The sequence below is a fragment of the Mus musculus genome, chromosome 6, assembly GCF_000001635.26.
Source record: "Mus musculus strain C57BL/6J chromosome 6, GRCm38.p6 C57BL/6J".
Lineage (NCBI taxonomy): Eukaryota > Metazoa > Chordata > Mammalia > Rodentia > Muridae > Mus > Mus musculus.
Genome location: NC_000072.6, coordinates 25,777,496 through 25,791,888, shown reverse-complemented (window position 1 = coordinate 25,791,888; position 14,393 = coordinate 25,777,496). Strand labels below are relative to the sequence as shown.

Below are 14,393 nucleotides of genomic sequence, written 5' to 3'. Positions count from 1 at the left end.
CCCCATTTATTAATGGGGTTATTTGATTTTCTGGAATCTGTCTTCTTGAGTTCCTTATATATAATGGATATTAGTCCCCTATCTGATTTAGGATTGGTAAAGATCCTTTCCCAATCTGTTGGTGACCTTTTTGTCTTACTGACAGTTTCTTTTGCCTTACAGATGCTTTGCAATTTTATGAGGTCCCATTTGTTGATTCTCACTCTTACAGCACAAGCCATTGCTGTTGTGTTCAGAAATTTTTTCCCCTGTGCCCATAACTCCGAGGCTTTTCCCCACTTTCTCCTCTATAAGTTTCAGTGTCTCTGGTTTTATGTGGAGTTCTTTGATCCACTTAGACTTGAGCTTTGTACAAGGAGATAAGAATGGATCAATTCGCTTTCTTCACCATGCTAACTGCCATGTGTTGGAGATGCTGTCTTTTTTTCTACTGGATGGTTTTAGCTCCCTTGTCAAAGATTAAGTGACCATAGGTGTGTGAGTTCATTTCTGGGTGTTCAATTCTATTCCATTGGTCTATCTGTCTGTCGCTATACCAGTACCATGCAGTTTTTATCACAATTGCTCTGTAGTACAGCTTTAGGTCGGGTATGGTGATTCCACCAGAGATTCTTTTATCATTGAGAAGAGTTTTTGCTATCCTAGGTTTTTTGTTATTCCAGATGAATTTGCAAATTGCCCTTTCTAACTCAGTGAAGAATTCAGTTGGAATTTTGATGGGGATTGCATTGAATCTGTAGATTGCTTTCGACAAGATATCCATTTTCACTATATTGATTCTGCCAATCCATGAGCATGGGAGATCTTTCCATCTTCTGAGATCTTCTTTGATTTCTTTCTTCAGAGACTTGAAGTTCTTATCATACAGATCTTTCACTTCCATAGTTAGAGTCACACCAAGGTATTTTAAATTATTTGTGTCTATTGTGAAAAGTGTTGTTTCCCTAATTTCTTTCTCAGCCTGTTTATTCTTTGTGTAGAGAATGGCCACTGATTTGTTTGAGCTAATTTTATATCCAGCTACTCCACTGAAGCTGTTTATCAGGTTTAGGTGTTCTCTGGTGGAATTTTTAGGGTCACTTATATATACTATCATATCATCTGCAAATAGTGATATTTTGACTTCTTCCTTTCCAATTTGTATCCCCTTGATCTCCTTTTGTTGCCGAATTGCTCCAGCTAGGACTTCGAATACTATATTGAATAGGTAGGGAGAAAGTGGGCATCCCTGTCTAGTCCCTCATTTTAGTGGGATTGCTTCAAGTTTCTCTCCATTTAGTTTGATGTTGGGTACTTGTTTGCTGTAGATTGCTTTTATTATGTTTAGGTATGGGCCTGGAATTCCTGATATTTTCAAGACTTTTTATCGTAAATGGGTGTTGGATTTTTTCAAACGCTTTCTCAGCATCTAAGAAGATGATCATGTGGTTTTTGTCTTTGAGTTTGTTTATATAGTGGATTACCTTGATGGATTTCCCTATATTGAACTTGCAATCAGTATCATAACGTAATACTTGATTTCTCAGTGTTCACTGCAGTGTTAATCACAACAGACAAGTTGTAGGGGGCTGGAGAGAATGGCTTACCAGTTGGGAACACTGACTTTCGGAGTTCTTTCGGAGGTCCTGAGTCCAATTCCCAGCAACCACATGGTGGCTCACAACCATCTGTAATGGTATCCGATGCACTCTTCTGGTATGTGTCTGAGGCCAGCTACAGTGTACTCATATAAATAAAAATAAACAAATCTTAAAAAAAAAAAAAAAAAGACAAGTTGTAGAATCGGGCAGATTCCCAAGGCATGCAGTGGTGCTAATGGCCTCTTCCCATTCTCTGCCTGAATAGCGTGTCATAATGAGCACCGGGACCCTCTTACTTATTATCAGTCTTAGTGTCTGAGCCTGGCCTGTCGAGTTTATCAATCTAACTTGATAGAAGATAACATTTTAAAACTTTGCATATGACATGTTAATTATACCATTGAAAGTTTTTAAATAACATGATCAGAAAATACCTCATTTTCAGAAGCTAATTAAAAATGGCAGTATAAAATTAAAATGTTCTTTAAAAACACTGATGGCAGTATATATTTAGTTAGTAGGTAGTATAATCATTCTTTCTTGTGATCGTATTATTAAATCATGAATAAAAAGGAATGCCATGGGGAGATATAATTACTTAGTATGTATGCCTATGCCTCATATTTCTATCAGATATGTGTAGTTGAATACAATGCATTAGTAAAAAATTCATGACTAGTAATGAAACATCTGTTATTATGGGACTAATACATTTCTGTGTTTCTTCTGAGATACCAAATTAAAATGAATGCCATCAATTTTATATGAACAGTCATTGAGACTTTAAAATACATCTTTCAGATATAGCATGATGTCTTCATTCCAACAAGATAGGCAGTGAACTCTAAAACTCATCCATCCTGTAGTTTTAGTTACAGTTGCATTTTTATTTCTGTTGACAGAGCTCATCCTTCAACGGGATTAAGTGTAGCAACAGAAGTCAGGCAAATCACACTGATGTTTGTGTTCAGCCAAGGATCAGCTTAGTGAATATCGACACAGAAAAGTGCTAGAATAAGTGTGCATGAGCAGTCCATGGCTGGGTCTCTTACATATAGCAGTGTGATGTCACAGAACAGATCCATAGTGTCAGTAGCGTCTAGATTTATATATAACTAGGTAGGTAGGGGAATTGCCTTTATGGGACTCATTTTGAATTTCCATAATGTTATAATGTTATATATCTATATATATATCACCAAGTAAAACTTTTTGTTAAATTTATCTTATAAACTTTAAATTTACTATAGAGATGGCAGATGCAATTTGGCTTCTTTACTACTCGATTTAAAAAAGCTATTCTTTACATCCTAAATACTGAAGAGTATATATGGTCTATAGTGTACTATCATTTCTGATCACAATCTTCATGAGGTAGCAGATGCTCTATTTCCCTAACTTTATATTAAGTCATGGAAGAGGTAAAACACTTACTCCTTTACAGGTCGATCAGTCCTGTTATTAAAAGAACATTTCACTTCACAACTATGCTACTTTGAGAATCCTTGTATGTGTGTATATTGTTCCTGTGTGTTTCTTTCATCTCTGAGGGCATAGACGTAGAGAGCAGTGGACAACCTCTGGTGGTGTTCCACAGGACCTGTGTATCCACTCAGTTCTGTTTTGTTTTCATTTGAGACAGGGTCTCTCACAGGCCTGGACTGTAGAGACTCAGGTGCCTTATCACTGAGCCCCAGGGATCTGTGTCCTCAGCACAGGGTTATAAATGCCACTCACACTACGTATGGTTTGTTTGTTTTTTGAACTGGATTCTGGGAATCAAACTTGAGTCCGCATGCTTACTCAGCAAGGACTTTACAGACGAAGCTATCTCCCTAGCTCTCCATGTGGCTTCTTGTAGATGTCATCCTGGTACTAGACACTGTGGTCTTTGTAGGATTTTGGGAGTTTTTATTGTAGTGATTTCCTCCAATAGGCCTTTGGTTCTGCTTTTTAAATACAGATTTTAATGTTGGACGGTTTTGTATCCCTGCAATGCTGTGGTTTCTAAGGGAAGCAGGCACTGGCTTTCCTGCTTTTCAGTGCCTACAATGAATTGCTATGGTGTTTCTCAGTGAGGGCGCCTCTCTGAGGCACTTGACTGTCTGACTTTCAGTAATGGAAACCATCAAAGCCGTAGCTGTCCATCACTTCCCATGTAAAGCTATGGGATGTTGACCTACCTTTGTCCATGACAACTACTCCATTTATAAATATTCTACCTGTTTCTGGCAGGATTGGTGGGAGGGGATGAAACCCTTTGTATTTGCTGGTTTTCATTTACAGGAATGATTTTGATTGACGTTTGAGGATTGTATCTGGATTTTGGTGCATAATATGATACTTTGCCTTTTATAATTTCCTGTAGCTAATTATTAACTGTAAAATTCTGTCTAAAACATTTTTTACTCATTCATATTCAATGAATGAATTGAATAGCAATAAAAAAGAGAAAGTACTATAGATAAAAAGGAAATGAAAAAGCATTTGCAGAGGCATCTCTCATGGATTATGCATTTTATGTATGCATGCTTCTTTGATTAAAGGTCTCCTTAGGTAAGCTACATTTTTTTTCCCCTCACAATAAAACTCCAAGGCAATTTACACTTAGTCATGCTGGGGAAATTGGGTGAATTGCTCAAGATTGCAGAATAAAGAGCTTAATTTATCATCTGTTATCTTTTCAGATTTATGTCAAGTTATGCAAATATTACCAAAGTGTAAAACTAATTAATTGAATACCTTCTCATCAGTTTGAATCTGAAATATTCCTGAAGTAATTAAGCATACACATGTGTTTATATACATGCATCCTTGTACTATGCACTGTTTTGGGTAAAGGATGTGATATTCTTAGATATTCTTTCTGCTCTCTACACTTACACTACCGATGCCAGACTATTAAATTATCTTTAATTTTGTGTTTTCATCTGGAAAAGATTAAAGAATAACATGAGGGTTAAAAAATACATTTATTATTCTATCTAATTTGTTTCGTTTGTTGGATCACTTCCTTGGAGCAATCATCAAAGTTTGTTAAGGTAGGCTCATTACTATTCCTAACTGGTACACTTAATCTTGAGTTAGAATTGAGACATTAGATTTTCCAATCCTTGATTATCCTGTTGTTTTATTGGGATTGCCTTATTTTGTGTCTTTGACTGTAATGGCTATTCTTGGTTGTCAACATAACTAAATCTGGAATAAACTACAATCCAGAATGGGAAGGCTCAACTGTGATCCAGATCTTGATGCTGAGAGATATAAGTTTCTGACCTGGATCTTGGCATGGAGATCTTGAGACATAATGGCTATGAATCCCAGGAGACTAAGGCAAGAAGAACTCTGAGTTCAAGGTCAGCCCGGAACAAAACAAGTCTCAGATCCAGGCGTAGTGATACACACCTTTAATCTAGTACACACCTTCTGCTGGAGACCTTCATTAAGGACATTGGAAGAGGGAAGATGCACTCTTCTTTGTCTGCTCGCATTTGCCTGGCCAGCACATCTGTTTGGAATCTACTAGCCTGTGGGACTGAGCCACTACTAGATCCTTGGACTTCCCTTTCACTGCTGACCATTGTTGGGAGTTGGACTACAAACTATAAGTCATCATAACAAATTCCCTAACTATATAGAGACTATCCATAAGTTCTGTGACTCCAGAGAACCCTGGCCAATATATTGACATTTTAATTTACTTTTTGAATGCAGAGAGACAGTGTAAATAGTTATGTTCTGTGCTCAGTTCTAGAATCTTCCTTTAAATCCATAATGAATTTCCTTTTCCAGGAGGTTAGCGCCTAATTAAAAGCAGCTAATGAGACACCAGAGAAAGCTGAATGACCATGTTCTTTTGACATCTTTGAGTCTGTACTTTCAGAGTTGTATGCCAATTCTGACCAGATTGGCACTGTGTTTTGATAGACTGTTCTTAGGAAGTAGATTTATCTTCCTAAGATAGTATCTTATAATGACAAAACACTTTTATTAAAGCTACCTAGGGAGGAAAGGATTTATTTTGCTTACACTTCCATGGCACTGTTCATCATCAAAGAAGTCAGGACAGGAACTTAAATAGGGAAGGAACCTGGAGGCAGGAGCTTATGCAGAGAACACAGAGGGGTGCTGCTTACTGGCTTACTCCACATGCCTTGATTAGCTTGTATATGTATCAGCTATTGCAGTTTAGTAACAGGTTTGTAAGAATGAATGGTCTGATAATGTTCTTGGATTCTAAATTTATGGATGAAACTTTCTATTAATTCTTCTGTAGTAAACTTAGTATATTTACTATTTCCTGTTAGGTTCATGAAATAGTAATTACTACAACACCATTGAGATGCAGTATAATTTACCGGGCTAGAAAAGCTTTGAAGTCTCCCTTACTGGTTTAAGCTTATCTTTCTTTGGGATTATAATTTCTTTAAAAGCATGCACCATGGGGACATTAGTCAGACAGGCTAAGTTTGCCTATCAGCTTTCTCACATTCAGTATGCCTGGGCTTAGACACCTTACCTAATCTGCTTGAGAAATTGGATTTCCTTTTTCAGAGTTAGAAGCAATATTCTCTGCAATATACAGTTTTATAAGAATTCAGGAGATTTTTGTGATTATATATGTGTCTGTATATATTGCTTAGCATGCTACCTGCTACATAATGAGGCCTTGATAATTATTAACCACTAAGTAATAACAGGTTTTGCCCTGTTGGAGCTTTGGTTATAAGATATGTTGCTTAACATAAGTAATTTGTTTTCATATTTGAAAAGTAGCAAATACTCAACTTCTGTACTTTGAAATATACTCAACTAAGGTATCTTATATTTTACTAGTTTTTATTTGGCTCTAAATTACCAGTATCTAGTTTGCCTTGATGATTAGTTTAACTGTAGGCAAATCAGTGGTTGAAATCTAACCCAGTTCCTTTCCTGCTGTCTGGTATTTCAAATTTTACCAGTTTCAAGTTTGTAAACAAGCAACCTTGTTTTTCTTACTTTTCTAAAACTGTGTGTGCTTAATTCCTTTTCACGTTTCTATCCATGTGTACCAAACTCAAATGTCAGTTCCCATTTACTTAGGAAAATGTCACACAAATCATTAGTTCTGTCTTGTCATGAGAAATCATTACCTATGCAAAGAGTATAAGCTCTGCCGGTAGCAAGTACTGAGGAATGAACCCTGACTCTCAAGAAAACCCATCAGCATGAGGAACATTTAAACTTTGGGATCAGGGATAACTCAGTCCTTATTTAGTGTATTAAGTGACAAATGAAAGTATTAGGTTCACTTAGATTATTTTTAGAAATTTTACTGGAATTTGTGAAACAAATCTGTGTAATTATCATTATTAAAATATTAAATACTGGCCACCATAGTGGAGTATTTGGCATTGGAGGAAATTTAAATTTCAGATAGACATATAAACTATGCAAGGACAAAAATATTTAAGGTTGATAGAATGTATTGTATTCTGACCATCATTTCAGATTAAGGAAGTATCATATGCCTATGAATTATTAAGTATCAATATGTATGTTCAGAGATAGAGGTAGGTTTTCATGCTTTGTTTTCAAGGGACCTCTTGATTTATGCAAAGAACTTTTCCATTTTTCTGGCCTTCCTATATATATAACAAAATCATGTCTGTAAAGTATTTAAACACATGGAAGGTCTTTCCTTTTTTTTTTTTTTTTTCTTTTTTTTCTTTCTCCACACTGGCTAAAAGTGATAGGTAGGTAGTTGTAGTTACAAAAGAGAAGCTGAAAATCCTGTGAAAGTTGGAGAGCAGATGTATGTTGTGCTCTGTGCAGACATGCTTCTTTAGCTGAAGCACACGCACACTGAGATTTCAGGCCTCTCTGCCAAGTCTGCTGATGCTAGAGTGTTTCTCTCTGCTATAAATCGATCCCATCTCATAGGCATCTGTTTACAAAACTCAGGGCATACAGGTAGTCTCCCTGTGACTAAGACGTTCCAGAATGCATCCCCAATCCTATAGCAGACTGACTGTAGCAACATGTCTTCCCTCTTTTCCTCTATTCCTCTATTCCCTGAGAACTCCACAGATTCTCTTTCCTGACCCAGTTATTTTCCCTTCTCTTTCCCAACCCAGTTATTTTTCCTTCTGTGAACCCCCACAGCACCACTCTTCTAGCTCATCTTTATTCTTGTCAGCTTCTAAAACCCAGAAAGAAGTTCTGACTTGGACCAACAGCTCCTATACCTTGGAAGGACTCAGCACTCCATAACAAGCAGCCTATAACCAGTACATTTTCTAAGATACAGAGAGGGCAACAGAAACCAAGGAATGGAAAATCCACTCAACAGAGCTAAGACCTGATAATCAGTTCCTCAAATTATAAGCATCCCAAACCTAGATACTTAGACACCAACATAAAGCATAGGACAATATGTATTTCCTCTAGTACAATATCCCTGAGTATTTCAACATAGGTGAAACAAAAGACAAGGGCTTCACAATAGCCTTTATAAAAATGTTCAAGGACCTTAAAGATTATAGGAATGAAGCCATTTAATGAAATCTATGAAAGCACAAACATTGGAATAAAATGAAGAAAAAGGTTCAAAACCTAAAAGTGGAAATTAAATCGCTAAAGAAAGCTCTAAATGAGGTAAAACTAGAAATGAATAATTTAGGGAGCAAAATAAAATCTCAGAGACAATTTTCAACAACAGAATATAAAAGATAAAAGAGAGAATATCAGGCATTGAAGATAGAAGAGATGGATACCTTGGTTAAAGAAAATGTTAAATTAAAAAAAAATCTAAGCACAAAACATCAAGGAAATAAGAGACACTATGAAAAGACTAAATCTAAGAATAATAGGATTAGAGGAAGGAGAAGAAAGCCAAGTAAAAGGTACAGAAAATATTTTCAACAAAATTGAAGATGAAAATTTCTCTAACTAAATGGAGATGCCTATCAAGGTACGAGATGCATACAGAATAACTGATAAACTGGACAAGAAAAGAAAGTTACCACAACACAATAATCAAAACTAAACATAAAGAAAAATAAAAATTTAAAAGCTAGAGAGAGAGAGAGAGAGAGAGAGAGAGAAACAAGTAGCATACAAAACTAGACCTATACTAAAGCACCACAAATGCTAGCCCAGACTTCTATACCCAGCAGAAGTTTCAACCACTAGATGGAGAAAAACATTCCAGAACAACCCAAAATTAAGCAGTAGTAATCTACAAATCCAGCTATACAGAAGACACCAGAAGGAAAACTTCAACCTGAGGAAATTAACATCATGCAAGAAAATACAAGAAATAACTAATCGCAGACCAGTGAATCAAAGGGACTGAAGGAAAGTCGTATCACAGCAAAATAATATGAATCAACAAACATTGCAGTGTTATCTCTCAAGGTCAATGATCTCATTTCCTCAATCAAAAGACATAGTCTAACAAATTGTATTAGAAAATAGGATACATCTTGCCTCATGGAAACAAGATACACATTTCCTCAGAGTGAATGAATATTTCAAGCTAAACTAATCAAGAAGCAAGCCAGTGTATTCATCTTAATAGCTGACAAAATAGACTTCAAAATTAATCAGAAGAGACTGGAAAGGGCATTATATATTCAGATATGGTACAGGAGAGGTGGCTGAGAGTTATATAGTCAGATCTGCAGGCAGCAGGAAAAGAGATGGAGTGTGCAAAGCCTAGCCCTGTGACCCCACTTTAGATTCTGCACACCATATCCAACAATCAAACAAAAGGAAATCCAAGGAAGATCAAATGATGTGGGTTTTTATTGAGTATATTAGTACCATTCCCTCGCAAGTGGCCTGTTTTGTTGTTAGTTGTTTGCTTTTTTTTTTTTTTTTTGGCTTTTCGAGACAGGGTTTCTCTGTATATCCCTGGCTGTCCTAGAACTCACTTTGTAGACCAGGCTGGCCTCGAACTCAGAAATCCACCTGCCTCTGCCTCCCGAGTGCTGGGATTAAAGGCGTGCGCCACCACGCCCGGCTAGTTGTTTGCTTTTTTATACATCCCCCCAAAAGATGGACAGAGTTTCTTGTTGACTTCTTATTCTATCAGATGGAGTTTTATTCTAGCTGTATGCTTGGGTGACTGTTTTGTGTGAATCTTAAATGTTCTTTCTCACTGTATAAATGTCCTATGTGTAGTTTCCCTTTTCAGGCAAGATCATTGGCCAGCTAAATGTGCTCATGGGTGTACCTTTGTTCTATGTTTGCTTTTTACAAAGAGCCAATGACTGACTTGCTTTTCAGTTGATGTCATCTTGGCTCAGAAGGGGACTTTGACTATGCCAGTGTAGGTGTACCATATTCAGCAATGAGTATTTTCATCCCATGAATTCTTTTAGATCAGTTGTTCTCAACCTTCCTAATTCTGCAACCCTTTAATACAGTTCCTCATGTTGTGGTGACCCCAACCATAAAATTATTTTATTGCTACTTTGTAACTGTAATTTTGCTGCTGTTATGAATAGTAATGTAAATATCTGATGTGCAAATCCCCCAAAGGGTCATGACCCACAAGTTGAGAACCACTGTTTTAAATGATCAGATCTTTCTTCTTCTCTCATATATTATGTCCCAACTGGAGTTTTCCCTTCTTTTTCTCCTCCCAGTCACTCCTCCACCTCTTCCCCAGATCCATTCCTTTTAGAAAAGGGGAGGCTCCCCAGGGATATCAACCAAATTGGTATATCAGGAACCTCTCTATTGCCTGAGCTTTTGTCCCCGCTGGCAAGAACACACTCAGGACAACCGGAATCTTCTGCGGCAAAACTTTTATTGCTTACTTATCAGGAGGGAAGACCCCGAACTGGGAAAATGGCGCTGCTTATATAGCCTGCAGCGTGACGTTTCAGCACCTGATGTGGCGTGATAGCTCCTGATTTGTTGCTTGCCCATCACCCCATTACTACGCTGCGAGATGGGCAGTGACTAGGCGTGAGTTCACTCTTGCACTGTGCATAAGGCTTGTTTACTAGTTAGGCACAGTGAAAGCCAGCGCCATCTTATAATGGCGATTGCTCACGGCACGGCTCTCCACACCTCTCCTCATATTAAGGGTGGATAAGGTAACTCAGTATAAGGAAAAGTGTCCCATAGACAGGAAAAAGATTCGGAGAAAGCTCCCATTTCCACTGTTAAGAGTCCCACAAGAATGCCAAGCTACACATCCATAACACATATCCAGAAGACAGAGGTCAGGCCCATGAAGCCTCCCCGATTGTCAGTTCTGTCTGAGAGTTCTGATGAGTTGATTCTGTGAGTTTTCTTGTTGTGTCCATGACCCCTGTCTTCTATAATGCTTCGTTCCTCTCTTCTAGATCCTGAGATCTGCCTACATCTGTTTGGATGTGGGTCTTACCTGCTCCCATCAGTTTCAGGATGAAGCTCTCTCATGCCAACTTATACTGTGATTTGAGCCTACCAGTAAAGCAAATATCATTAGGCATCATTTCATTGGCTTATTTTGTTTGTTTTTTTCCAGTCATGTTTGGTTGTGTCCTAAGTTTCTGGGCTATCCAGCCTCTGGTTCCTGGCTCTCCAGGCAGTGTCAGGCTAAGGTTCCTTCTCAGAGCATGGATCTCAAGCTGGACCAGTCTTTGGTTGGCCACTCCCATGAGTTCTTCTCTACCTTTAGCCCATCACATTTTACAGGCAGGAGAAATTGTTAAGTCAAATGTTTTGAGAATGGGTGGGTCTCCCAATCCTTCCACTAGAAGCCTTGCCTGGCTTCAGAAGATTGTTGGTTCAGGCTCTCTCTCCCTCATTACCAGGAGTCTTTGCTAGAGTCACCCTCATAGATTTCTTGGAAATTCTCTTACACTAGGTTTCTACCTCCCCTGGTTCCTATTGTCTTTCTCAGAACTCTGTCCCTCCAGCCTCCCCTCCACCAAGTCTCTCCTGTTTGCATGCCATCCTGCCCTCCATCCACCCATGCAGTTTTTCTATTTCCCCTTCCCTGGAGATTCATGTGTTTCCCCTTATGCCCTTTGTTTTTACTTAGCCTCTCTGGATCTGTGGATTGTAGTGTGATTATTTTACAGCTAATATCTACTTACAAGACAGTACAAACCATGTTTGTCTTTCTGGATCTGATTTATCTCTGTAAGGATGAGTTCTTCTAGTTCCATCTATTTGCCTGCACATTTCATGTTGTTATTTTTTAATAGCATGGTAATATTCCATGGAAAAATGTTCCTCTTGAATTTTATTGCTTACTTTTTTCTTATTGACTATTAATATGTTCATCTAAAATATTTACATTTATTTACTCTTTTTTGGTGGAGATGATTTTCTTTTCCACCTTCTTTTTTAAAAAATGGTTTTTATTGGTTATTTTATTTATTTACATTCTAAATGTTATCCCCCTTCCCTGTTTGCCCTCCTTTACTTTAAAGTAAGGAGAGATTTTTTTTCCCAGAAAAATAATGTACAATATTTATTTTCATACCTTTTTTCCTCTTCTTTGATATTTTGGATTCTTGACTGTTGTGGTACCATCGTTACGTTACTTAAGTCTTAGGGAAGACAGCACTTTGTTAGTGTATCATTTTATGAACTACAGCAGTATGTATTACAACTTTAATAGCACCAATGCTAAAATTCTGTTACCCTGTACATAAAAATATTAATTTTTCCAAAGTAAAATATCATTATTCTTATTGTCCTGTTTATTGGTTGTATGTAGTTTTATATAAATTCTTTTTATATATGCTTACTCTGACGGGGTGGGTTTGTAAACTTTCTGATCATTCATATCTGTACAGTACAGATAGGACTTTTTATATTTTCTTAATTTCTATTCTTGTTCCCTCCCTCCCTCCCTCCCTCCCTCCCTCCCTCCCTCCCTCCCTCCCTCCCTCTCTCCCTCTCTCCCTCCCTCCCTCCCTCCCTCATATAATGCTAAAGGTTAAATTCAGAGCCTTGCTCATGTTAGGCAAACATTTTTATTCCAATAGCCCTCACTATCTGTATAATTATATTTATTTTACAAATTTTATTTTGTTTACTTGAATATATTCATCTCTTTCAAGACTTTTATACTTTAACAAAAAAGTTATTTCTTCTCTAGAAAAATAATGTAGATTATTTATTTTTGTTTCATTATATGTCTTAAGGTTAAGATTTGTGGATCACTTTTTCAGATTAATTTTGCAATTAAAGAACCAAAAACAAGTCTTAACCTTATTTTTTTCTTAGAAGTCCTGATAATAGAAATGAATAAAATTTGTTTGGTATTTTAAAATAAGCATATTCTACTTTTATCAAAAATGCAGTGAAATACTTTAACTTTTTGTTAAATATTTTTTGTTTCCCAGATTATTGCTCAGTTGTAACAATTGTGGACCAGACAAATGTGAAGTTAACCTGTATGCTCTTTAGTGGAAACTATGAAGCCCTCCCCATCATTTATAAAGTTGGAGACATTGTTCGCTTCCACAGGCTGAAGGTATAATTCATCCTTTCTGCAACCTACATTCTTAGACAAGAAGGCTGCATTGTTCACTAACAGCAGTTAGTACTAATTATATGGCTGCCTTGTTAAAATGTGACACTAAGCATTTAAAGAGATAAAAAATGTAAATAGTATCAGGCTTCATTAGTAGCTAGATTCCTTTTCATTTAAATAAATTGCATGTCCTCTTTTCCTATACTTGTATTAGAAGCCACGGTTCCAACTGGTTCCAATTTGTCCTGTTATTTCCAAATATGTTTGATGTTCTCAAGTTTCCATGTATAGTTTGCAAAGGATAGGATACATCCTTGTAACTTACTTTTGATTAATTTAATTTTATTTAATATGGGGTTCTTATGTTGGTGCTCTGACGGGCTTGAGACTGCTAAAGTACAAGTTGTATAATTCTGGTAAGCTGAGGGAGGGAAGACTAAAACTCTTCCCAGCCAAAAGAACTTGACTCTCTCTAGAGAGAAAAAGGGATACAGTGGCATCCAGAAGTCTGCTGGGCTTAGGTAATTTGTCCCAGAATACAACTGAAAACTGTACCGTACAGGCCACGCACGATCACTTAAGGATTCTAAGAACCTCTGGGTTAGGAGAATTAAATTTGAATAGGAAACAGAGATGCAGCAGTAGAGATACTGGAGGTCTAGTCTGGTCAAGGATGACTAATGATCTACCTCTTTAACACGGTCTTGTTCTTCCTTATTATTGTGACAGGCACAGCTTATAAAAGGGCAGTCCATTTGGGCTCATTCTCACGGTAGACAGGCTGGCAGTGGTGTGTCTCAGGTGGCTGCCAGAATAAGAAGCAGGAGAAAATAAATGTAGGCAGGTGGTCAGTACCTAGTACTAGCGTGGAGGCTCTGTGTTCCGTAGTCACCACAACCCATGCTACCCCAGGAGCCTGTAGTGAGCCTTTCACAAAAATCATAACTAGTCCTTTGTACAAGTCTGATAAGACCCCACAAAGCCCTCCCTTATCTCACGAAGGGCAGACTTCTAGAAGAAGGCTTCTTGTATTCATATTCTGTCAAGAACTACAAGTCCTACTAAGATTGCAGGGTGAGTCTCACTAAGGCAGAGGGCTTGGGGGACAAGAGAGCATAAATTCAGTCTTTTGTCAGTTTTAGTGTTCAGCTAGCAACTTGCTGAAAGGAAGAGAACTCTGTCCATAGGAGGAGGCAGCCTTCAGAACCTTCGAGGTGTTGCTCTCTAGTTCCTAGTCATCAAGAACAGAATGCTTACCATGAGAATAAGTGCTTACTACCAACAGCTAGAAGAAGAAAGTTTTTAAAAAGTAAATGGACTCTGCATTCCATGGGGTCTCAGAC

At 37.5% G+C, this 14,393-nt stretch overlaps 1 protein-coding gene across 4 annotated transcripts in view; it reads left to right on the top strand.

The window, feature by feature from the left end:
• Pot1a (protection of telomeres 1A) overlaps positions 1-14,393 on the top strand; it is a 65,338-nt gene that overhangs the window by 17,389 nt on the left and 33,556 nt on the right. For all 4 annotated transcript variants that reach the window (XR_377283.3, XM_006504956.2, XM_006504955.2 and 1 more), the window contains one exon: positions 12,920-13,050. Coding sequence is in view for 3 of the 4 variants with exons in the window: in NM_133931.5 (NP_598692.1) it covers positions 12,920-13,050 (131 nt within the window). In the remaining variant the exon portion in view is untranslated. The remainder of the gene's footprint in view (positions 1-12,919; positions 13,051-14,393) is intronic.